Source organism: Hemiscyllium ocellatum, chromosome 18 (assembly GCF_020745735.1).
Source record: "Hemiscyllium ocellatum isolate sHemOce1 chromosome 18, sHemOce1.pat.X.cur, whole genome shotgun sequence".
Classification (NCBI taxonomy): Eukaryota; Metazoa; Chordata; class Chondrichthyes; order Orectolobiformes; family Hemiscylliidae; genus Hemiscyllium; species Hemiscyllium ocellatum.
The window spans coordinates 69001257-69028173 of record NC_083418.1 but is presented as its reverse complement, the minus strand read 5'-3'; the positions used below and the strand labels follow the sequence as shown (position 1 = coordinate 69028173).

The 26917-nt window shown below is 39.9% G+C and overlaps 1 protein-coding gene across 3 annotated transcripts in view; it reads right to left on the bottom strand.

Moving 5' to 3' along the window:
* Positions 1-26917, bottom strand: part of ckap5 (cytoskeleton associated protein 5) — a 119478-nt gene that overhangs the window by 73424 nt on the left and 19137 nt on the right. For all 3 annotated transcript variants that reach the window (XM_060839086.1, XM_060839087.1, XM_060839085.1), the window contains 9 exons: positions 14433-14626; positions 11470-11676; positions 11060-11231; positions 10846-10972; positions 9747-9844; positions 5931-6044; positions 4613-4717; positions 2598-2687; positions 42-206 (listed from right to left, as the gene is read on the bottom strand). In XM_060839086.1, coding sequence (XP_060695069.1) covers positions 42-206; positions 2598-2687; positions 4613-4717; positions 5931-6044; positions 9747-9844; positions 10846-10972; positions 11060-11231; positions 11470-11676; positions 14433-14626 — 1272 coding nt within the window. The remainder of the gene's footprint in view (positions 1-41; positions 207-2597; positions 2688-4612; positions 4718-5930; positions 6045-9746; positions 9845-10845; positions 10973-11059; positions 11232-11469; positions 11677-14432; positions 14627-26917) is intronic.

The window sequence follows — 26917 nt, the reverse complement described above, 5'->3', positions numbered from 1 at the left end:
CTGTGTAAGATTCACAAGCACCACAATCTTCAGCTACATACCTTAAGTAGTGCAGCACAAAGTGGCTTTAAAAGACTTTTTGGCAACGTGGAGGCAGTACAATGACGAAAACTTCTTGACAAGAAGAGAGATGCTTGTTGCTTGATTGATGGGTTTTTGTTATCCATTACAGCCAACACATCTTCACTTAGGTTCTGTAATGTGGTCTAAATCCAGATAGCTTGTTAATTATTGATCAATGCAACTGAATTCTTAAAATCCATTCCAAACACATCAATTTGTAAACAGAACATTTTACAACACAAAAGCACAGTAATATCAAGAATACAAATGATGTAACATTTAGCCAAACAAATTATGAAAACCAAGTTAATTAGTTACGTGCAAAAATGAGATTGAACTTTGAATAAAGTGATTTCACAATGGTTGCTAAATTTCTAACTAATCATCACTGCCGTGTATAATATTCTGGATATGCAAGGCTACAATGCTGGAAGTGAGCTAATTTGAACCAATGAATCTACAACTTGTACTGGAGATTAAATCTATGCTTGAGATAGATTTGGAAAAAGTCCACTTTCAAATTGCTGCTCCAATAAAGCATGAGATGAAATACATAGGAAGCTGCTGTTCACGTAACATAATACAAATGCTAAAAAAAACTTGTATATAGTAATAATCTCAGTAATTCTCTTTAAAATTAGAAAATACAGTACTAAATTTGAGCTACACACAAATGGCTGAATTTTTAGATCAGATTCTCAAAATTACATTATTCCGATGTATACTTTTTAATACTGAGACAATGTTACTTTAGATACAGGGAAGTCTTCGAGAATTCAATCAAACAGTTAGTTTCTTAAGGGCATCTAACTGCTAGACAGTCATTCCACAAGTTACACGGCAAACATGAGGGGTGGAAAAATGCATTTCAGAGGTAAGACAAAATCATAATTTGCACTTAACGAATACATTTGTTGCATTTGCACCTTGTTGCAATTCATGAATGCTCAGTAATCATGACAACCAATTTGCTTCATGTGTTTCACTTAGATTAGTAGTTATATGGTCCCGTCTGAGGCTCATGTGCTGCAGTGGTAGTACCCCTACCTTTAAGTCAGGAGGCCCAGGATCAAGTCCCACCTGTTACAGGGATGTATAATAAATTAACCTGTTTGGAGATTAGTGAGTTTTGAGAATATTTGTAGCTCAGTTTGAGGTTTGGAGATGCTTTTAAAAAAAAAGGCCCAATCACGTGACTGGTAGGAATGTTGGAATCACTTGGCTATGTAGTTGAGAGGAGATTTGGAAGAGGAGTGGTGCAGCAAACATGCTTCCTTGCAGCTCATGGAACCAGCTTGGAGTGCACAAAGCAGAATAATCTTAGCTCTGAAGAACTGCATCACTGGATAGAAGACTAGATTTCCTTTAGGCAGGGGAATCAAAGAATAGTCAAGGTAGACAGGAATGTGAAAGCCAAAACGCAAACTAAATCAACTATTATTGGCAGAACAGGCTCAAAAAAGGATGAATGACCAACTTGTGTTCCTATTCCGTATGTTTTTAAGATTAGACTTTTAGAATCTGCAGAGCATTTCTTTTCTGCAGTCTCAAAGTGCCCACTGGCACTTGAGGTTGCTCATAGCTGGAGATGCGGCAAAGAGGGTGTAATCACAAACTTTTTTATTCTAGCATTATCGCGGAGATATATTTAAATTTGCAAATTCTACCTTATTACGTTAGGTAGAACTGCCATCCCCCCCTACAAACTGATCAACTTAAATACCACTCCAGTGACTCGAACAAAAATCCAGGTTCACTCCTGGATACTGGACTGAAAGGAACACTTCTCTGAAAGCAGTAACCTCTTCAGATGCAACATTACAAAAAAATGTAGTCCCCTCAATGGAATTTTAAAAACAAGGCTTATTCTATGTCTTTCAATCAACATCAGGAGAAATAATCCATACTTATGGGATCTTAGTCTGTGCAATTAAGTTGCTGTACATTTCAATTGAGTACACTTTAAACAATATTCAATTTACTGTAAAGAGCTTTAGTCAACTGAGATTGCGAAAACTGTGACAGACATAGGTCCTCTGTTTTGGGTTTTTCTGGCTATTAACTACAGAAATTTGCAATAGGCGGAGATACAAATTATTTCAAGAGGGGATAAGTTGAAAACTATTATTAATCTGGAAAGTAATGCAAGTCATTCTCTGTCAAGATTTTCCTGGCTTAAAGTAACACTGCGCTCTAATAGATGAAAATACATAGACTAAAAGATTACCTTCATTGATCAATGAATCAGTGGCAGGGGCTGAAGAACAATCAACTAGATAAAATTAACACAGGAAAATGGGCAATGACAGGGAACCATTAACGTGAAAACAACCACACACCATGACCTTACTGTGCATAGAAATTTGTCAATGTATGCAATCTTCTCAGGGTAAGACCTGCATAGTTGCTTCTGCAGTCATGTGAACATAACAATTAATGCTGAGCATCTAGCATTTGTTGAAATTAAGTTTTCAAATTCTGCCAGAAATGGTGACTTGTAAAATCTTTACACAAACCAAAAAGTGAGAACTTACTGTGAGAAAAACAGCATCAATAGCTTCTTGCAAAGCCTGAACTACTTGAGGTTTCTTCTCTTTAAACTTTTCCAAAATGGCTGGCACCACCTGAAAAAGATGAATGCTTTTGTATAAAGTACAAATGAAAAGCTGTGATCAAAAGACATTGGTAGTAAAGTTTGCTCAAAAATACAAATCAAATCTATAAGTTTATTCATTTTAAACTACAAGTCCAGAAGTAATTTCAGATCCATCTGTAGTCACCAAACTTCAATCAATACGGTGGAAGGAACAGCAGGGGAACGGAAGCTGTAAGACTGCTGTGTCAGTATTAAAACTGCAGGGAGAGGTTTACATTCCAGATGCCTCTAAAAACTATCCCTCCAGAGTCTCAACAAAACGAAGGCAAAAAAGGTAACACTAACGACCAATGTAACAAACTACAGCTCGTTCAGTGTTGCTGGGTCAAAATCCCAGAACTCTCAAACAGCACTGAAAATTTATCTTTACTGCATATTCAAGCAGGAAAAGTAAAATTCACAAAAGGAGTGAAGAGGTAACTAAAACAGGGTGGGAAGCAGGCATCAACATCACCTTTCACCTCCTTCCCTGGAGGGACATTTAAATCAACATACGTAAATCAATAATTGCCAGTCTATTGAGCTCAGAGCTCAACTGATCCCACTGTTATACATTTTAAAAAACAGAATAACAAGGTACCATCTTTGCAAGGTCCCTTTGTCCATTCAGGAAGTCCATTCGTAGATAGTAGCCCTTTCTTCATATGCACATGTTTTGTGAACCTCATTCATTCCACTCCAAGGTGCGGAAATGGAGTGCAAGCTATACTGGCCAGCAGCTTAGATGGCAGCATTCCCTCCACACACAGGTTACAGATCAACCACAATTTCAATGAATGGAGAAACACAAAACACTAACACACCAGTACAGGAGCAATACATTTGAATCCTTCCTAATAACCTGAAGGGAAAATGCATTTTTTATATTTAAAAAAAAAGGTGACTGGAACAGGCCAAACCAACGGTTTTATTATTCAGCAAGCATGATTACCTACAAGCGAAAGATTAAAGCTACACTAACTTATTCAAGTTACACTGATCCTTTCAGTCTTTCGAATGTGACATTAAATAGTAGTCTCATCTCATCTGCCCGGATGCAGTCCAAGGATTTGTGGGCGGCACGGTGGCATTAGTGGGCGGCATGGTGGCACAGTGGTTAGCACTGCTGTCTCACAGCGCCTGAGACCCGGGTTCAATTCCCGACTCAGGCGACTGACTGTGTGGAGTTTGCACGTTCTCCCCGTGTCTGCATGGGTTTCCTCCGGGTGCTCCGGTTTCCTCCCACAGTCCAAAGATGTGCGGGTCAGGTGAATTGGCCATGCTAAATTGCCTGTAGTGTTAGGTAAGGGGTAAATGTAGGGGTATGGGTGGGTTTCGCTTCGGCGGGTCGGTGTGGACTTGTTGGGCCGAAGGGCCTGTTTCCACACTGTAAGTAATCTAATAACATTCTTAAGAACTTAAGGAGTGTTTTTCATTAGGTTTTGGTCAATGTTCATGCAAAATAACAAATACAGCCATTTCAGAGAATCTGTTACACCCAAACTGGCTGTTACATTTCTGATATTACACCATTAACTTCGAAAACAACTTGTTGCCTGAATGTCAATTTGTGACAACAGATGGTCATTATATATATAAAAAAAAAACTACTTTCTTTTCTTTATCCAACTAGAGAAATTTCCAGGTGACATAAAAGATCCTGCACTCAAAGCAGGAAACTCTTTTCAGCTTCGAGCCAATAATCTTCCATAAAATTCAGAATTTTGTACAATCAATATTAATAAATATTATGACGCTACACATCATAGAACTCACTGCAATTATCACTGACACCTTTACCAATTTTAAGGAAATATCAACCAAAATAACTTTGTAACGCAACATAAGGCAAAATACATATTGCACATTTTATCCATGGATTATTCAGAAGTCACATTTTTTTGAAAAACTTACATGAGTAGCATAGGTCTGGAACTTCTTCCTGAGTCCAGATGCTAGACCCGCAAGACATTTTGCGCCTAACGCCACGAGCAATACATTTGAGTCCTTCCCAATAACCTGAAGGGGAAACAATTTTTTTTAAAAAGAAAAGGCGAGGGAATGGGCAAAACAACAATCTTATTGTTCAGCCAGCATGATTATTTATGAACCAAAGATTAAAATACCAGGAAAATGCACAGTTGACACACAGCAAGGGAGCAATGAATAGATGGCTCTGGGCTCAAATAATTCAGCTGGACCTTCTCTTAATTTACAGTTCTACAATCAAGGAAACACATCTCGATAGCTTGTGCTATTGATTGTCATGAGTCACAACTGATGGAAATATTAACAGAGGTAGTGATTCTTTACATATTTTGGCTTGGATCGGTGCAATATCGAGGGCCAAAGGGCCTGTACTGCGCTGTATTTTTCTGTTTTCTATGTTCTATACCTACTTATAAGAAATTAGCAGGAATGCTATGAACACATAAGAAGGGGACTCCATGCAAAGACTTTGATGTTATTATTAAATATGCCATGAGAGAGGGAGGGATGGAAGGAATGAAGGAAGGAATGAAGGAATGAAGGAATGAAGGAATGAAGGAATGAAGGAATGAAGGAATGAAGGAAGGAAGGAAGGAAGGAAGGAACGAACGATTGAATGAATTGAATGAATGAATGAATTGAATGAATCTTTGCCAAGTTCAAAACACCAGTTATTTATCAGGCTCAAAATACATTGATTCTATTGAGAGATCGACTGTTTATCATGAAGCAACACAATGAAAAATTAAGATTGAAGGGACAATGACACTTTCACAGGGGAGAAAAAAAAAATCAAATATGCCTAGTATTTCTAATGCCACTCATTCTATAGGATGAACCTTGACACCAAACAACATACCTCAACCGGTTGAAATTTTCCTGGTAGAAGTCAAATTTGCTAAAGATGCATGTTTCAGAATGGAAATGGAGCTATTAACTCAAAAAAGCTGAGTTGGAAATAGTCTTGGTAACTGTTACCCATTACAATCTAAAACTGTAGATATCATGTTACATCCCCTGACTTCATGACAAATTTTTAGGATTCACTAGCTTAGAGCTCATGATTCTAAAATTGAAGCCTTTCTCCATCCTGGAAGGCCAACATATACAACTTTCACTACTTTTACTGAATGTAAGGGTTTTAAAAGAAAAGTAGTGTTTCCACATACCAGAGAGAAAATTTGAGAACAAGCAGCTCAAAGAAATATGTAACATTAAATGCACAAGCCTGACTGATACTTACTTTTTTAAGTGCTCTCACAACATCTGCATAATCTCCAGATTCCAGTTTGGGGTTTTTCACAAGCACCTCAAGTGCTTCCAAAGCTTCTTTCCGCTCCTGCCATTTTTTTGCCTCCTATTTTAATTAAACAAGGAAAAGCAGCCACCAGGTCAATTTGAACAGCATATATTTAGCATGCTAATAGATAACACAGTAGATTAATCAAGATAAGATCCTGATTTAGTGTACTCGAGAATTCTGTGGGAAGCTAGAGAAGTGACCTCAGTGGTGGGCAAGTTGTTGGAGGGAATCCTGAAGGACAGGATGTACATATATTTGGAAAGGTAAGGACTGATTAGGGATAGTCAGCATGGCTGTGTGTGGGGGAAATCATGTCTCACAAACTTGATTGAGTTATTTGAAGAGGTAACAGAGGATTGATGAGGGCAGAGCAGTAGATGTGGTCTAGATGGCCTTCAGTAAGGTGTTCGACAAGGTTCCCCAGGAGACTGATTAGTAAGGTTAGATCTCATGGAATACAGGGAGAACTAACCATTAGGATACAGAACTGGCTCAAAAAGGTAGAAGACAGAGGGTGGTGGAGGAGTGTTGTTTTTCAGAATGGAGGCCAAGGATCGGTCCTGTACTTTTTGTCATTTACATAATTTATTTGAATGCAAGCATAAGAGGTACAGTTAGTAAGCTTGCAGAAGACACCAAAATTGCAAATGTAGTGGACAGCGAAGAACATTACCTCAGATTACAAGAGGATCTTGACCAGATGGGCCAAAAGGATGAGAAGTGGCAGGTGGAGTTTAACATAGATAAATGCAAGGTGCTACATTTTGGGAAAGCAAATCTTAGCAGGACTTATACACTTAATGGTAAGGTCCTAGGGAGTGTAGGTTCATAGCTCCCTGAAAGTGGAGTTGCAGGTAGACAGGATAGTGAAGGCAGCATTTGGTAAGCTCTCTCTTATTGGTCAGAGTATTGAGTACAGGAGTTGGGAAGTCATGTTGTGGCTGTACAGGACATTGGTTAGGCTACTGTTGGAATATTGCATGCAATTCCTGTCTCCTTCCTATTGGAAAGATGTTGTGAAACTTGAAAGGGTTCAGAAAAGATTTACAAGGATGCTGCCAGGGTTGGAGGATTTGAGCTATGGGGAGAATCTGAACAGGCTGGGGTGGTTTTCCCTGGAGTGTCAGAGGCGGAGGGGTGACCTTATAGAGGTTTACAAAATTATGAGGGGATTGGATAGGATAAATAGGCAAAGTCTTTTCCCTGGGGTCGGGGAGTCCAGAACTAGAGGGCATAGGTTTAGGTGTGAGGGGAAAGATATAAAAAGGGACCTAAGAGGCAACTTTTTCAAGCAGAGGGTGGCACGTGTATGGATTGAGCTGCCAGAGGAAGTGGTGGAGGCTGGTACAATTGCAACATTTAAAAGGCATCTAGATGGGTATATGAATAGGAAGGGTTTGGAGGGATATGGGCCGGGTGCTGACAGGTGGACTAGACTGGGTTGGGATATCTGGTCGGCATGGACAGGTTGGACCAAAGGGTCTGTTTCCATGCTGTGCATCTCTATGACTATTTACTTGTGGCCACTTCTCAACACTAGATTCTTGGCAGCATTTTATAGTTTTAAATTTCTGATTCAAACTCCAGTTTAAGTCTAATTGGAAAGTTTAACACAAGTACTTTGAGATTTTTGAGAAGATTTATAGCTGAGGTAGAGGTTCAGGTTGTACGTCTGCTCCTTGAGCTGGAATGTTTATTTTCAGATGTTTCAACACTGTGCTTGGTAACATCAGTGAGCCTCCAGTGAAGCACTGGTATTATATCACATTTTCTATTTACATCTCTTGGTCTCTTAAGGTGGGTGATCTCATATCCAGTTCTTACCATAGAGATTGGTAAATGAGTCCAAAAATCGATCAGTTTATTGATGGAGTTCCAGTTTGAATGCCAGGCCTCTAGGAATTCCCTTACGTATCCCTGTTTAACCTGTCCTAGGATGGATGTATTCTATCAGCTAAAGTGTTGTCCTCCTTCGCCTATTTGTCAGGATACTCACGATAGTGGGTCATGTCTTTTGGTGGCTAGTTGGTGCTCATGTATTCTGGTGGCTAGTTTTCTGCCTGTGAGATGTAGTGTTTGCAGTCTTCGCATGGCATTTTGCAAGTGACATTTGTTTTGCTAGTTGTTTAATGTCCTGATTATTAACAGGTACTAACTTGATTAAAAAGATTTTTACTTAGACTGAATGTCAACAGGGGTTTTTGCTAACTGATCAGCAAACAAGAGAGGCAGAGTGAATGGGTAATGTCACATGACGAGCAATTCAGAGCCCATATCTGGGGATTCAATAACAACCTGTTATTCTCAAAAAAAACCAAGCTCAATGGTGACCACATAACCAAAACACACTGTCACAAAGACCCATCTGGTTCACTAAGGTCCATAGCTGGTCTGGCCTTGGTGTGATTCCTGATCCATAGGAATACAGCTGACTCTTAACTGTTTTCTGGACAACTAAAAATGGGTAATGAATACCCAACACCCAAGCCCAGTGAATTAAAAAGCCCTGACAATAGTAGCTTTGAATTTAAGAAACCTTGCAAAAGCCAGATATCTTGAATATTCTCAAACATAACAAACTAACTACTGTATATATAAAAAAAACTACCAAGTGACCAACGAACATTTAATTTCACATGCTGTAGTATACCCAAGCTACCAAAATGAGCTTAAAAAAAACAGATTAATTACCAACATTTCAACCTAATTTACAAGGGCTATAATAACATGGAGTAATAAGAGAACTGGCTGCAAAACTATATAATCTACGCCTTTTACCCCCTTGAAGTCAGGTGATAGGTTAAAGTGCTCACTAGAAGTTTGAAAAAAATATCCACCAGTATCATTTGATTGCAGAAACAGAATTTAAAGATTTCTGTATTAAACTACCTCCTATAGAAGGACTGATTTCAAATGCAAAAAACATCAATTCAGAAAAAAAGTGAATATTCAGATTTTCCAATTAGTATACAACTTACCAAAAAAACTTGGCCAATTTAATGGAATGGTTTCATATTGAAGTAGGGTGTGTGTATTTAACCTTTACAACATAAACACTGCTGAATGTTATGTTAAAAGATTAAACAGGAATGTCTCTCTGGACATTAGCATAATATTAAAAGGGTTAAACTGCACTGACTGAACAGTGGGCGGGGCCAACATTCATGCAGGAATGTGGATGATTCCCACACCATTTAGACAGTCATTTGCTCCTACTCCCCCTACTATTATCAAATTGAACATTCATTCAATTTCTTCCATTCAGCTATAATCACACCTACATGTGTCTTGGGGAATCATTGAGTCAGGAAACCGCCTGCCTAACAATCCCCCAGGATTAGGGCATTTATATTTGCATTACCTCTGAAGATGATTTCATTCAACCGTTGTACCTAGGGTAGCATGTGGTCATGGGTGGGGGAGTGGCCAGTATCTGTGAGCATTACCAACTGACCTGTATAAAGGGGATATATGTTCTTTGTTTGGGGCCTTACTTTGACTATTTCGCATGCCTGTGAAGAGCCTCAAAATGGGGTCACTTAGCTTGTACAGGCTTTAATAAGTTTTAATTATTCACAGAAGTTGGTGTATGCAAATTTCATCTCGTGTGTGAAACCTCAGGAAAATAACCTAACAATGTCATCAAAACTGCAAAAATATTCCCTGATGTATTACTCAAACTGCACAATTAATAATGAAGGAAATTATAATTCTCTCCTTAATATAAAAGGTGCATAGCAATTTGATTATACTTACTATTTTTTCATAGAAATCTTTAGGAAGTTTTGAAAGAATCTCAACAGGTTCTAAAAGGTCATATGCATCCACAACAGGGGCTTCGTCTTCCTCATCACCTGTGATGAAAACCATTAAGTATCTTTACAAAAAGAGAGACAATACGTTATAGTATTTGACAAATCCATCTTGCAATTAGGACTGACATTAATAAATACTCAGCATAAGGACTTTTGTCCTTTTGAACAGGGTATCTATTTTCCATTTTCTCAAAGCACAATTCTCTTACAGATCTTAAGAGGACACCAGAATTGTGTAGGCATACACTTCAAGCAAAGAATGACAAACAGTGACCAAGAGGTCTTTAAAATTGCAAAAAATTTTTGTAAGAGTGGATTGAGTAGGAAGCCATCAATAGAAGCTGGGATGGCACAGTGGCTCAGTGGTTAGCACTGCTGCCTCACAGCACCAGGGTCCCAGGTTAGATTCCAGCCTTTGGTGACTTTGTGGGGTTTGCACATTCTCCCAGTGTTAGGTGCATTAGTCAGAGGGGAAACAGGTCTGGATGGGTTTTTCTTCAGAGGGTCAGTGTGAACTGGTTGGGCCAAACGGCCTGCTTCCACACTGTAGGGAATCTAATCTAAATCTGGAAACCTAAGAGGGAATTCAAACAAACTTCTTCACCTTAAAAAAAAGGCCCCAAAAATGTGGAACTATTGGGAACAGACAGTTGTTGAAGCAAATCAGTCATGCCCTCTAACCAATGACAGACAGTTCCTTTTACACTTTTGAACAAACTAACTTTCTTCGGCAACCCTCAAAAGCCTTTTACACTTATCTCTCTCTCTTCGGTTCTGAAGAAAAGGATCCTTGACCTGAAACATGAACAGGTTCTCTCTATAGATGCTGCCAGATCCAAGATTTTCTAGTATTTCTCGTTTACAAAAACCAGAACTCAATTTTTTTTTAATTAATCAAATCAATCAGAACCTTTTGGTAAACTAAGGCAAAGCTTCCAGATCTTCTAGGAGTCAAAACCTGCACCACATGAAGGATTCAACAAACAAAGATCCTGATGAGCACCAAATTTATGTGATTTTCTTTGAAGTCAGTTACCAACCTTCCTCATCACCTCCTACTTGCTGCTGTTCAAATTTGCTTTTGAGATCTTGTTGAGAACGCAAAAACCTGGTCTGCTTCGGAGCTGTAGTTGGCAATTTAACCCATTCTTCTTCAAGTTCTTTCAACTGAGGGGGAAAAAAAATTAAATGTCTTATTCCCACAGTAGTTTTGATGCGTGAATTAAAAGTTTTAGAGTAAACATCAAAATATACCTGTACAGAATTAATATTTTGCAGTGGTGGTCGTAAAGCATCACGAATCCACTTGTAGACTTCCACTGCCAACAATTTGGCTTCATCTCTAACAGCTTTTTCTCGTGATTCAAATAATTTTGGCAAAGCCTTAACAATTGGCTTGAGTTGCACGATTTTTGAACCAAACTCACTGAAATAAAATTGGAAAGATCACTGACTATTTTGTGCAAATGTCCTAGATTTCCAACAAAACAGATAAAAAGCAATTTAGATTGATACTTAAAATACAATGTACCCTCAAATATTATGGAAGAAAATGGAGAAAAGGCAGAAAATTACAACATTCAATAAGAGGCAACAGGCAAGTCTGGAATGACCTTGATATGCCTTTTATTGGGCAAAATACATAGTAGGTATGTCGTATTTACCAGAGAGCCTTCCTTATTGTTTCTATACAAGCCACAACAATTTTGGGGTTCTTGTTGTCCAGTCCTTTCAGTAGCTCCTCTTGAACAGGCTCAGGCTTTTCTATTTCTATATACATTAGACATATTTCCACTCCCAATTCCTTGGCTCTTGCCTTTGGTTGGTTGAACACTTTATTTACAACTCCTGATGCTACTTCTCCAGTAGTTCTAAAATTAGAGAAAAAAAATAATTAGTTTAACAAATTTCAAAGGAGCCAAATAATTTTACAGTATTAAGTATAGTTTGAGTTACCAGAGATGCCAAGTTCAATTTAATTATGCCCTCTCGAGTAAATGCAGAAAATGTTGTACACTATTAGAAAGAGGCAGAACGGGCACCTGTAATTTGTTCATTATTTATCCTTCAAAATCAATTTCAGCAAAAAAAAAACAACAACATTGTTTGGTCAGTCATTTTACTGGTCTATTAAAGATCTTGCTGCAAGGAAGTTAGGAGCCCATCTTCCCTCAGAACGGCAACTACATGTAGCAAAATAAAGGTATTACTTGGTCACAGATTTTGTAAAACAGAAGAATACATCCCAACTTTCTTGTAGGGCTAACTGGGGAACCACAAGGAATGCAACCCAAGTATTTCCCAATGGTGCTATCAAGTCATTCAGCTCAAAGAACATGAGCAAAAGGTTGATCTTGTGTTTCAAATAAATGCTTATTCTGCAGAAGATAGAAAACAAAGTCGAGAGACAACAAACAGAGTTAAGGATGACTAACCTACTATGCAAAATTAATATTAAAAAAGATATTTGACCCCTGCAAAGACATTGCATACAAGCCTGAGAAAATAATTTCACAATTATTCAATCAGAAATTCACAAAGAAAAATAAACGGAATGAACATTTACGACAAATATGACAGTGGTAGGAAATAGCTAAATTTCAACAAATTCAGATATAGGAATCCTGATCACTTAACAGTGGAGACTGCTTCCTCTAATATGGATTCAACGCTTGAATCTTGCAAGTATGCTGACATGGTAGCTAAATATTTCTTGTTTAACTATATTCATAATCATCACCAATTTGATTATCTGCCAAAAATCACCAACACCTGATAATATATGCTAGAGTACTAAAGGAAGTAGCCCTGGAAAGACTGGATATAGAGAGAGAGAGAGAGAGTGAGAGAGAGAGAGTGAGAGAGAGAGTGTGAGAATTATTGACCAGTTAGCCTAAAATCAGCAGTAGGGAAAACATAAGAGTAAACTATAAAGATGTGATAACAAAGCTCTTAGAAAGCGATTGGACAAAATACACCACATCCACTAAGCAAGCATAAAAGGTTATGAAAGCAAAATTATGCTTACCTAGCAGATGTGGTGTATTTGCATTTTCAGAATACTCTTCTGAAGAGGCTATGGGTAAAGTTAAAACACATGGGATAGCAGGTTATATATATTCCCAAATTGAGAACTGGCTGCCAGAAAACAGTGAGAATAAGTGGGTCTTTTCCCACTGGCGGGACAGAGATAAGGGAACCAAATTCAACATTTCCAAGTTTACTGACAACACAAAATGGGGCTGGCCTGAAACATGTGAGAAAGATGCAAGAAGCTGCAAGGTAATTTAGGCAAGTGGAGTAGAGTTAACAGACAAATTCCAGCAGATGCAGTATAACATGGCTAAAATGATGAATACTATACAGTAAATGGAAAAGCCCTGGAGAAAACTGATGTACAGAGATATCTGGGTGTTCAGGTGCACTGGCAACGGAGGTTAATACAGTGGTCAAGGCAGCATGTGACATGCTTTCCTTCATCAGATGGGGTATTGAGTAAAAGAGTTGGCAGGTCATGTTGAAGTTGTATAGGACTTAGTATTCCAAATGTGGCCGAACCTATGTACAGTTCTGGTTGCCATATTACCAGAAGGGCTTGGATGATTTGGAGAGGAGGTTCACTAGGATGTTGCCTGTTATGGAAGGCGAAAGCTATGAAGAGAGGTTGAGTAGATTAGGATTATTTTCATTAGAAAAAAGGTTAAGGGGGAACCTGATTGAGGTCTACAAAATCATGCTAGGTATAGACAGGGTGGATAGCAAGCAGCCTTTTCTCCACGGTGGGGAACTCAATTACTAGGGGTCATGGCTTGAAAGTGAGGGGGGAAAAGTTTAGCAGAGAAATGCGCAGAACGTTCTTTATGCAGAGGGTGGTGGGTGCCTGGAACGCATTGCCAGCAAAGGTGGTAGAGGCAGGCATGATAGCATCATTTAAGATGTATCTAGACAGATAAATGAATGGGCAGGGAGCAAAGGGATACAAACCAATAGAAAACAGGCAACAGATTTCGATAAAGGATCTGGATCGGTGGGTGCAGGCTTGGAGGGCTGAAGGACCTGCTCCTGTGCTGTAATTTTCTTTGTACATATTTCAGTATGAACAACAGAAGAGGAGTATTACTTAAATGCTGATAATATTGATGTACCCACACATCAGTCAATGAAAGCAGACAGGCAGGTGCAGGAAACAGGTAGGAAGGGAAATGGTACAGTTGGACAGTCTCAGGGTATGGACTGAGATAAGAAACATTTCTTTACTAATGGGTACGGAATCTGAGGAATACTCTACCACAGAAGCCTGTGATGAGCATGAAATTGAAGATATGAGAAAGTGATTGATTAATATATCTTAAAGGCATCAAGAAACACAATGCAAGAAATAGTATCTGGTTGATCCTCTAAATACTATCTAATGGCAGGGCAGACTCAAAGAATCAAAATGACAAACATAAAAACTAGAGACAAGTGTGTGTCTTTTGTTCTGCAAGTCCATACTAAAATGGTAAAAGATTCCAAAATCCAAACAACAAAACATCATACAAGTAAATATCAAGTCAAACACTTGTATAACTGCATTTGGAGTGAGTTTTTTTCTATGTACTCAGCTTGTGGAATTTTAAGAACTTACCGTCCTGCTACATGAGCATTTTCTATATAAACAAGTGCTGCTTCCAATCCTTTCAGCTGGGCTACTGCATTGGAGTCAGTTACAAATTTTTTAATTAATCCTAAGTATTTGGACCATTCTGGGCTTTTCTCATCTTGAATTTTCTGAAACAGTTTTGCAGCTTCTTCGTAGCCATTCAATCTAGCTTTCCACACCTGCAAGACATTTTGAAGTTGTACATGTTTTAGTTAGCATCCGCAATAGAGCAAACAATCTTACTTTATTTGCCCCGTTTAAACTATTTGCTACTAGAATCTACACTGTCCTTCTCATCACCTTTTACTTCTCGTTCTTTAGCATCCAAGAGCATTCAGCACTACATAACAATTGTTCTGTACCTGCAGACATGTCTGCATGAGCATCAGATCAACCATGATCTAACTAAATGGCAGAGCAGACTCAATGGGCTGAACCTCTACTTCTGTTCTAGAAACAAAAGGTCATTTGTCATTTAGTCCAAAGTTCAATCCAATGCTTTCAACAGCACTAATTAGAACCCTGATATTTTCATTGATCGTAAGTCTATTCAAATAAAAATACGAACTTTTCAAAAGCCAGTCCTGAAAATAAAATAGCAATTGGTGCAAATTGGTTATTTCAAAGACCTACTTTGATTGGTTTAAAATGAAATACCTTTTAATTTATCAATCCTATTAATGTTTCAGTGAGGTATCTAAATACTTCATGGATTATAAATCACAAGAGGACAGACAAAGAAATGTACTGAGGTGGTGACATAGCGACAATGTAACTGAACTAGTAATCCAGAAACTAGGTTAATGTTTAATGAAACCATGGTAGATGGTGAAATCATAAATTCGTGGGGTAGGATTAATGAGATCTCGCAGTTAAGGGTCCCTAAGGGAGCAGCAATCGCAACATGGCAGAATTTCAAAATCAAACTCCATTTTGAGGGAGAGGAACTCAGGTCTTAAAAGGTAACTAGCCTAGTGCTATTATTGCAAGACTTTTAATCCAGATACTCAGGTTCAAATCCCACCATTGCAGAACACAGATACAGGTGGGGAGGGAAATATATCTCTGGGTGGTGGGGTCTGACTGGAGGTGGCGGAAATGGAGGAGAATGGAGGCTATGGGTGAGAGTCCCCTGAGGTGTTGAGGATGTGGATGGTCTGCGATTTGACGGATTGTTTATGAGAGGTGAGGTTGTGGTAAGGGGGTGGGAGGAGGTGTCCATCAGTTGATAACCTGGCTTCAGCAGTGTAGAGATTGCTGTGCCAAACTACCACACAGTGTGCCCCATCCCCCACTTTGTCTGCTGGTTTAATGGGGAGGTTGGGGTTGGCCCATTTGATATGAAGAGGGCCTAGATTTGGTAGGAGATAGAGAATCTCAAAACTACAATTCTATGACAAAATAAGGTAAATATAGGAAGGATATTCCAAGTGACCAGCAGTCCAGAATAAAGGGTCTGAATACAGGAAGGATACAGGGTAGCCCATTTGGTATGAAGAGGAGAAACTTCTTCACCCAGAGTGGCAAACCAGCGGAATTCTCTGCCACAAAGGCATGAAGGCAAAAAACATTGAATATTTTCAAGACGACAGATATAGCTTGTGAGGCTAAGGATCAAAGGCTATGGAGAGAAAGCAAGAACACGGTAAGGAATGGAATGATTAGCCATGAACATATTGAATAGTAGAGCAGGTTCAAGGGGCCAAATGGCCAACTCCTCTTCCAATTTTTTATATTTGCGCAAGTCAGTAGATAACGTAGGTAAGTGAAAGGTTATGCACTTTGGTAGGAAGATTCAAGAGAGACTATTATTTAAATCTACAAAGACTCTAAACAAGTAGAACATGGGCAGAATGCTCTTATGCTTGAAAGAGAACTTTTGGTGCATATGCATGTTGAATCAGCAAATGGAATGATGGCCTCAAGGTTGCGCCTGGAATACTGTATACAGGTTTGGTCCCTCTAATTAAGAAAACAATACACTAGCTTGGAGCAAGGTGAAAAACGATTCACGAGGTTGATCCCTCAGATGATGGGATTGACTCTTCAAGAACGATCTTTACTCATTTATGTTTAGAAGAAACATTGTTCATCTTATCAAAGCATACAAGATTAAGGAGATTGACAAGATGAATTGAGATGCTTCCACTAGAGTGAGAATCACAAACTAGTGAACAGAGTTAAAGAATAATGGGACACATGAATATGCATGGTAACTGACGGTAATTATCTCTGATGGCAATTGTCAGAAATTCAGTTGTGAAGGAGAAATTATTGAACGACTTACGAGTAATGAGATTGATTTTGAAATATTGAGGTACTCTAGGCTGAGAAGTTAGCATAAAATAGGTGCTGAGACCAGAGGCAAATCAGCCATGACTTGGTGTAGTATAGCAACCTGGATTTGGAGATGCTGGTGTTGACTGGGGTGTACAAAGTTAAAATCACACAAAACCAGGTTATAGTCCAACAGGTTTATTTGGAAGCACTAGCTTTCGGAGTGTCACTCCTTCAACCACCTGATGAAAGGAGCGGCGCTCCGAAAGCTAGTGTGCTTCCAATTAAACTTGAACTATAATCTGTTGAGATTTTTAACATAGCAAGCTTGAGGGACTGGATGGCCTACTCCTACTTACTTCTTATGTTTTTATGGTTTGGATCATTCAGAACCACATCATTGAAGCTAACCCTTAACTGCCCTCTGGCCAATCAGGGAAGAATGAAAAAAAATGCTGTGTTAGCCAGCAACACCCAAATTCCATTATCAACAATAGAAACAAAATTGCTGTCAATTTTACTGTCTTAAACAGGGAAACAGTTCCTTGACTGGTTTTGGTTTATCTGAATATTGTCCCCATCAATGGTCCTAGCACCATACCTCTCCTGCCCATGCCCCTACCCCCATACCTGCCATTGTAATAGAAAGGAAAATACTGCAAAAATTAAAGTATACAATCACACAGTACAGGATGTCCTTTTCAAAGTACTATCCAATTCAGCCTATGCATTTGGCTTACCCATAACTATGCAAGTTCCTTCATTTCATTTAGAAAGTTGCAACTGTATTTACTTTGATAATCCTTTCAGGAAGTATAATTCAGATCAGTGAATTCAATTAGTGATTCCACAAGTTGTTTTGCGGATCATTGTAAACGTAGAACATTACAGCACAGTACAAACCCTTCGGCCCTCCATGTTGCGGCGCTCTGTGAAACCAATCTGAAGTCCATCTAAGCTACACTATTCCATTTTCATGCCTATCCAATGACCATTTAAATACATTTAAAGTTAATGAGTCTACTGTTGCAGGCAGTATTTTCCATGCCCCTACTACTGAGTAAAGAAACTACCTCTGACCTATTGCTTTAAATTGAGGGGTGATGGATATGTCTCCTCGTGCTTGCCATCGACAGGGGGAAAAAGGGTCTCACTTTCCAACCTTTCTAACCCTCTGATTACCTTATATGTCTCAATTAAGTCATCTCTCAACTTCCTTCTCTCTAATGAAAAACAGCCTTCAGCCTTTCCTCACAAGATCTTCCCTCCATACCAGGCAACATCCTAGTAAATCTGCTCAATCCTTTCCAAAGCTTCCACATCCTTCCCATAATGGGGTGACCAGAACTGCACGCAATACTCCAAACATGGCCACACCAGAGTTTTGTACAGTTGCAACATGACTTCACGGTTCTGAAACCCAATCCCTCTATTAATAAAAGCTAACACACCGCATGCCTTCTTAACAAACCTAACAACCTGGGTGGCAACTTTCAAGGACTTATGTACCTGGACAGAGATCTCTCTGCTCATCCACATGACCAAGAATCTTACGATTAGTCCAGTACTCTGCATTCTTATCACCTCACACTTTTCTGCATGAAACTCCATTTGCCACAACTCAGCCCAGCTCTGCAGCTTACCCAAGTTCCTCTCTAACCTACAACACTCTTCAGTGTCCATACCACTGCTAACCTTAGAGTCATCTGCAAAATTTACTAACCCATCCTTCTATGGTCACATCCAGATCATTTATATAAGTGACAACAGTGGACCCAAAACAGATCCTTGCGGTATCCCATCAGTAACTGAACTCCAGGATGAATAGTCCCCATCAACTACCAACCTCTGTCTTCTTTCAGCTAGCCAATTTCTGATACAAACCACTCAATCACCTCAATCCTATGACTCAGTATTTTGTGTAATAGCTTACCGTGAAGAACCTTATCAAATGGCATATTGAAATCCATTTACACCACATCAACCTCATCCAACTGTTTGGTCACCTTCTCAAAGAACTCAATAAAAGGTTTGAGAGGCACAACCTACCCTTCACAAAACAGTGTTGACTATCCCTAATCAACTCATTCTTATCAAGATGATTATAAATCTGGTCACTTGTAATTCTTTCCAACACTTTACCCTGGGCTCCCATGATATCCATGACTGTTCTCAGCAGCATTTCAGTGAGCCAAATGCACATTTAATCGTCGTAAGGAAAAGACACAGTCAGTTTTGGTAACACCTCTGAAGAAATTTTTCTAATCGGGACCCAGAGATATTCTTCGAATAAATCGAGGTTCCTGTCCTGAAAATACTTGTCAACACTTGTTCCAATTTAAGCTACTCTAATCTATTGAAATTCATCCTCAGACAAAATGAATCATGTTGTTAACATTCAGTTCCTTTCTTTGGTAGCCTGGTGACAAAATTTAATCCTCTGGTGGGTCCCAAGAACTGTACTGCCAACATGAAACCTTTCTGTGAATGAGACAAAATAAAAGCTTTTGTGAATAGAGTTTCAGTCAGGGCACATTCCTTTCAGGAGCAGAGAGTAGCAGGAGCCAGAGGGAGGTGCTTATACAGAGGAAGATTTAGAATCAAGGGAGGGTGTTGTTGGGCTTAGTTTCAATTGGGGCACATTCCTTTCAGGAAGAGCCAGCAGCCACCCATTCTGGGGAAGCACCCTGCAGACATCACAGGGGGATGAAGGCAGCACGACTTCTGATTGGTCAGGGTTAACATATTAACCTGTTCATTCCTGTGGTGCTGCAGGTGAAGAAATCTCACAACAGTATGGGTACGTGGCTCAGTCTACTAAAGGGTTAGGAGGGTGGAGGGTGGAGGATGCTATGTATTAGAAAATAATAATGAATTTTTAGGTATCTCATTAAACTTTAACTTGTAATCTCATAGCCAATAGAGGGTTTGTCAAGTTAGTTGGTGGGTTGCATTCTGCCCCAAAACGTGGTCAATCATGGACCCTAGTAGTATCCCTGATAATTACATCAGCAGGAAGTGTACCAGCTTCAGCTGCTCACTGAACAAATGGATCTGTTTTACATGACAAGCAGATGGTGGGGAGTGTCATAGGTAAGCGATATTGAACAGGCAGGCAGTTCAGGAGTCCCCTGTAGTTGTTCCCATCAACAAGTATTCTATTTTGGATACTGATGAGGGGATGGCTTATCAGGTGACAGTAGCAGACATCAGTAGTGACACCACAACTCAACTTGTTATATAGAGGTGCGGGACAAAGTGTACTAAATAGTAATTGGACATTGATAGTCAAGGGCATAGACAGACACTTCTGTGGCCACAAGAGATACTTCAGGTTGGTATGTTGCCTCCCTGGTTCCAGAATCAGATGTCAGAGTAGGTACAGGCTATCCCGAATTGGAGGGTAAACAGAAGAGACTGGCACATGTAGGAAGAATGACAAGGTCTTTCAAACAAAAACTTGAAGTTAGATTGCAAACTAAAAAAAAAAGCAGGATCTGATGGGTAGGAATATCAAAATTACTACCCATACCACATGCTGAGGCGAAGAACAGATATAGTACTATTGAACAAATGGCTAAAGAGCTGATGGTGTGTGTAGGAGTCAGTTATGTATACCGTTGGAATACCTCCAGTGAAAGTACGACCCGTGGGGGGAGGGGGGAATGACGACAATGGATGAGACTGGGAGAAACAGGTCATTAAGTATAGAGAATGAAGAGGAGCTTGAGACTTATAGCCAAGAGGATGAGCTGTCAGGGAGAGATTGCTGAACACTGCAGAACTGGATGCTTAGATTATATCTGCCGTAAAGCAAGAAGTATAACAAGTAAGAAGGATGAACGTACAGCCGGGATCAATGTATGCAATCATGATGTTGTTGCTATCAGAGTCATGGTTGAAAGAGGGCCAGCATTAGTAGCTGAACATTCCAGGAAAAAATCAATTTTAGATGAGACAGCAAAGGAATCAAGAGGTGGGGAGTTGCATTATTAGTTAGGGAGCATATCACAAACATATTGAGGGAGGACATCCTGGGGAGTGGATCTTGCTGTGAGGCATATGGTTAGAGCTCAGGAAGGATGCAATCACATTGCTGGGATTGCACTAAGGACTCCAACTGCCAGGAGATAGAGGAAGAGATCAGTCGTCAGATTCTGGAAAGATGTGAAAGTAACAGTTATTGTGAGGAATGATTTTAACTTCCCCATTATTGATTGGGACTGTCTTGGTGCTCAGGGATTGGATGGGGAACACAATTAGTTAGGTGTCCAGATGGATCTTTTTGAGACAATATTAGATAGACCAATGAGTAAGGGGGCTATACAGGACCTGGTATTGGGAAAGGAGTTGAGCCAAGTGATCAAAGTTTCAGTGCGGAGCATCTTGGGAATAGTGACCCTAATTCACAGGTTTTTTTGGATACTTATGGATAAGGACAAGACCTCGGATGAAGATGTTAAATTGGGGAAAGGCCAATTATAACTGAATTAGGCAGGAATTGGAGAGCATATATAGAATTGGCTGTTTGAGGGCAAATCCACACCTGACAGATGGGAGTCTTTTAAAGACCAGTTGATTAGAGTGCAGGACTTGCACGTTGCTGAAAAAAAGGACAGGAATGCAGTATTCAGGAACCTTGGATGACAGGAAATCAGTCTAGTCAAAAGGGAAGCATACCCAAGGTCTCGACAACTAAAAACAGATGACACCCTTGAAGAATATAGAGAAAGCCAGCAGGAGCTCAAACAGGACTTCAGAGGGCTTAAAAGAGGCCATACAGTGTCCTTGACCAGCAGGATTAAGGAAAATTCAGAGGCATTTTATACATACATTAGGAGCAAGAGGGTAGCTGGGGAAAGAGAAGGCCCACTTAAGGATAAATGAGGGAGGTTGTGTATGGAGCCAGAGGAAATGGGTGAGATCCTTAATGAGTATTTTACATCGGTATTCACCAAAGAGAGGGAAAAGGGATGTTGAGGTTAGGGAAAGATGCGTGAATACTCAATGCCAACATAATGAAGGAAGAAGTGTTGGGTGTCTGGAAATGCATTAAGGAAGACTGGTCCGCAGGGCAGGTGGGATCTAACCCAGGATACTGTGGGGAGGCAAGAGAGGAAATACCATATCTTTGCATCCTCTTTGGTCTCAGGCGAAGTTCCAGAGGACCAGAGGACGGCCAGCATTGTTCCTTTATTTAAAGAAGGGAAACAGAGAATCCAGTTAATTACTGGTTGGTAATTATGCCAATGCCAATGGTGAGGGAGCTATTGGAGAAGATACTGAGACACAAGATTTGAAAGCAAATGGACTTGTTAGTGATAGGCAGTGTGTGCGCGCGTGCGAGGATGGGGAGAGAAGGTCATGTCGACTAGGTTTTTTTGGGAGGCAGTGACAAGAATGATTGATGAGAGAAGGGCAGTAGATGTTGTCAACATTGACTTTAACGCATTTAATAAGTTACCAGATGGCAGACAGGTACAACGGATAGAGTCTCATGGGTTCTGGGGTATACTGCCTAGATGGAGACAGAACAGGCTTGCTTAAAAAAAGATGAGTAGTAGTAGAAAGCAGTAGCTTTTCAGAACATATCAGTAATTAGTAGTAGATCAGTCTTAGGACATTTGCTGTTTGTTATGAGATCTGGAGGAAAATATTGATGGTCTTATTGGAAAGTTTGTAGATGACACCAAAACTTGCAGAGTTACAGATAATTAGATTACATTACTTACAGTGTGGAAACAGGCCCTTCGGCCCAACAAGTCCACACCGACCCGCTGAAGCGCAACCCACCCATACATTTACCCCTTACCTAACACTACGGGCAATTTAGCATGGCCAATTCACCTGACCCACACATCTTTGGACTGTGGGAGGAAACCGGAGCACCAGGAGGAAACCCACGCAGACACGGGGAGAATGTGCAAACTCCACCCAGTCAGTCGCCTGAGTCGGGAATTGAACCACAGTGCCACCGTGCTGCCCATAATGGGGAGCATTGTCAAATGATATCGTGGGATATAAACAGACTGCAGATTTAGGCAGAGAAATGGCAAATGGAGTTTACTCCAGACAAATGTGAAGTGATGCATTTTTGAAAATCAAATTCGCTGCGAATCATGCAATAATGACAGAACCCTTAAGACCATTGATATGCAGAAGGATCTGGGCCTACAGAACCACAGATTCCTCTAAGTGCCACACAGGTGGATAAGATGGTCAACAAGGTGGCATAAAGCATGCTTGCCTTTATCACCTGGGGCATCAAATAAAAGTTGGCAAGTTATGTTACAGCTGTTATAAAATTTTAGTTTGATCACATTTGGAATATTGGATGCAGTTCTGGTCACCTCGCAACCAGAGGGCGTGAATGCTTTGGAGAGGGTGCAGAGAAGGTTTACCAGGATGTTGAAAATGTGTTGCTGGTTAAAGCACAGCAGGTTAGGCAGCATCCAAGGAACAGGAAATTCGACGTTTCGGGCATAAGCCCTTCATCAGATTCCTGATGAAGGGCTTATGCCCGAAACGTCAAATTTCCTGTTCCTTGGATGCTGCCTAACCTGCTGTGCTTTAACCAGCAACACATTTTCAGCTGTGATCTCCAGCATCTGCAGACCTCATTTTTTACCAGGATGTTGCTTGGTCTAGGGGGTTTTACTTAAGAGGGGAGGTCGGATGAACTTGGATTGTTTTCACTAGTAAATCAGAGGCTGAGGCGTGACCTATTAGAGGTCTGCAGATTTATAAAAAGGCATAAAAAGGATGGATAGTCTTGGTGTGAGAGAATTGGAATTGGCACAGGCTTAGTGGGCTAAAGGGCTTTTCCTGTGCTGTATTGTTTTTGCAACACATATGGCCTTACATTTAAAAACTAAAAATTGGATTGTGATGTTTAAACTTGACCATTGATGCTGTGAAAAATTCTCCTAAAAAGCATGTTTACTTATACACCACGATAGGACCTGATGTTGATTTATACATCAAGGTATAGTTTGCATAGCCAATGTATTTCCGTTACATCAGTGGGATATATTTAATGATTAGGAGAAAGTGAGGACTGCAGATGCTGGAGTATCAGAATTGACATCAAAGAAGCACTTCATAGGAAGGGCTTATGCTCATTAAATCGATTCTCCTGCTCCACGGATGCTGCCTCCCCTGCTGTGCTTTTCCAGCACCACACTTGCAACTCTATTTTTAGTGATTATTATTAAATGCATACTTGTAGAATGAGAGATTAAAAAACATTTTGTTAAAAAAAGTGCCAGACAAATTCAAATTCAGTCTTAAACATTTGAAGTTCATGATATTCATTCTGAATCATTTCAGCTAGGGCACTGCAATGTGCCTGATTCAGGTTTGGTGCTACCAGCTTCAGAAACATCATTCTACAAAAGATCTTCTGCTTTTTCATTAATTGAATAGCCTGTATTTTATGAGTGCTACGATGACAGTCCACGCACAAATAGCATCCCATGATTTGATGACAAAACCACAAAGAAAAATCAAACGCATTCAAATTGAGCTTTCACCTCCACTAAGAACCCATTTATCACAAACATGGTTAAATTATACATTCGACTTAGAACTCCACCTCCTAATTACGTCAATTTGAGTATTATTTCTTCAGACACATGAAACTCCGTTACACTGGGTACAAGTGCATCTCACACTACTAAGTCACATTCTTTAAGTAGGTCACTGAAATGACCAATTTAAGTTGTCAATTCACAACTTCACCACATCCTCATTTATCCAAACTGTCTTCATGAAGTCAAACAAAATCCCTTCCAGGGAATTTGGTTTTCAGCATGGCATTAAGTTTTAAATCACCAGAGTGTAAATTTTTTCATGTCAGCAACACATTAAAATCTCTGTTCTAGAGAAAGCCACGTGATATTTATAAGCCTCCTTATTTTATATTCAAATGTTAGCAATTTGAAGTTTACAGATATTTGGTCAATGTTGCAGATGTGACATAATGGACAATTGTTTGTGCCACTGTCAAATGAATTGCTGGAAACTAGCAATTTCAATAGCGAAGTCTTCTGGTAAGCTCGGAGGAGTCTTGGTCTTCTGCAATAACTCTAGACATTTTGGTTCCATGAAATGACAACACCAAATAACAATTGCTCTGAATTTTTTTTTCTGTGCTCCAGGTTGGATTTTGCCCACTTCAGTGCATATATACACACAAACAATTCTGGTGACATAAAACATCAGAATGGTAATGTTAAGAATCTATTTTGATGTGCCTCAAATTAATAGAGTTGATGATTTTGGGTATCATCTTCTGAAACTGCACCACCCTTATCCTCAAACTCTAACAAGTAGGTGCTTATGGCCATTTGTCAGCAAGATTAAAATTTCTCTACACCTCCTACTCCCCTTTCCAATTACTCAGCAGTTAGCCAAACACTCTAAAGCTTCCCCCCCTCCCCCAAATAAAACTGAAGTAAATCAGTTCTGAGAAGATTCACACTTAATGTTAATTGTTCTCTTCCCATAATGCTTTCTGCTCTTATTTTTCCCTTAACATCTCCCCCCAACTATCTTCAGCCTTTGCTAACTCATCCCGTCTTGTAGATATCCTGGCATAGCCAACATTTATTGCCCATCACCACTAGTTGACCCGAGACAGTGGAGCAGCATCAAGGAAATGAGTAGTTTTGTATGCTACCTCTGAGGGCAGTCAGTCATGCAAGTGTATGTTTTTTTTTAAAAACGTCTACAGCCTTTAAAACACGTGATCACTGAAGCTAAATCAATTCAGATGTGCTTAGTATTTGGTGGGAGACCACCTGGGAATACCAGGTGCAATAAAAATGGCTCTGTAATGCATTGGTAGTGCCCCTAACTATAAAGGTCCAGGTTCAAGTCCCACCTGTTTTAGAGGTGTGAAATAACATTTCTGAACATGGGAGATTAGAAAATATTTAGAATTTTTAAAGACTTGGAGGAAACTAGAAAAGATGATTTCCTTTTCAGGAAAAAGTGAAGCTCAGTCTTTTTATGGATACTAACTTCTTTCTCTCTAACCTGCTTTACAAAAGCAGACACGTTCCTCACCAAAAAATTATTAGTGTTCTCTGCATACTTATCCAAATTGAATGAATTAACTTCCACTATCATTTCAGATAGTGCTCTCTCCCTTAGGAAAATGTTTTCAACACAAAGTTGTCACCACATATTTTTTGGCAATATTGTGCACATCTGTACCGTCTAGCAGGTGTATGTTCAGAGGAGGGAGAGGAGGGAGAGGAGGGAGAGGAGGGAGAGGAGGGAGAGGAGGGAGAGGAGGGAGAGGAGGGAGAGGAGGGAGAGGAGGGAGAGGAGGGAGAGGAGGGAGAGGAGGGAGAGGAGGGAGAGGAGGGAGAGGAGGGAGAGGAGGGAGAGGAGGGAGAGCTTATCATGCATTTGATCAAAGATCTTTGAAGACCTCTATCAATTCACCTTTATAATAAGAGAAGCCCAACATTCCATACCCAATTCCACATTCTACATCTTTCCCAATACTTTACCATCCACTTTACATGGACAGTAATGCAGCGGAGACCTAGCCAGTGTTATAAAGGTTTATCAGAACTACCTAGTGGTATGGGGAAAATCACCAGCCTTAGAGTTAGAGTCAGGGTACAACGAAATACCAGAGCTATGGGAGAGAAAGACACGAACAGCACAGTGGTCAGCTGCGATTCTTCACTCAACCCAGAGGACATGTCAAGATATTTTGTGATATAATAGGTCAGTGATGAGGTTATTGTTTCTGAAATATAGTTTGGTTGTTACAAACATTGCAGAATCATTAGCAGCTTCAGTGCAGTCTTTGCCAGTTCCAGCGCAGCCTTTGTTAATTTCAGCACGGAGGTTGTCAGCTTCATTGTCTGTGCGAAGTCCATTGCTGTAATAATGGGCGCTAATTGCTCCTCCCAAGGACGATTACTGCAGCCTTGGCTGTTATCACTCTGTATTAAGTCCATATTAAACGGATAGCTGGACCCAGACACTTCAGCGGGCAATATACGCTACTCATGTATATTCTCTCCTGAACTGCTTTAAACTAATCAACTAGGTTGAGAGTACATTGTGCTAGTGTTCTGGTGGCTCCAGGCAGTATCTCTGCTTACTCTGTTGTCTCTCTCCATATTGTGGTCTGGTAGTCATCTTGTGTGGCAGGTGGCCAACTTATGGTT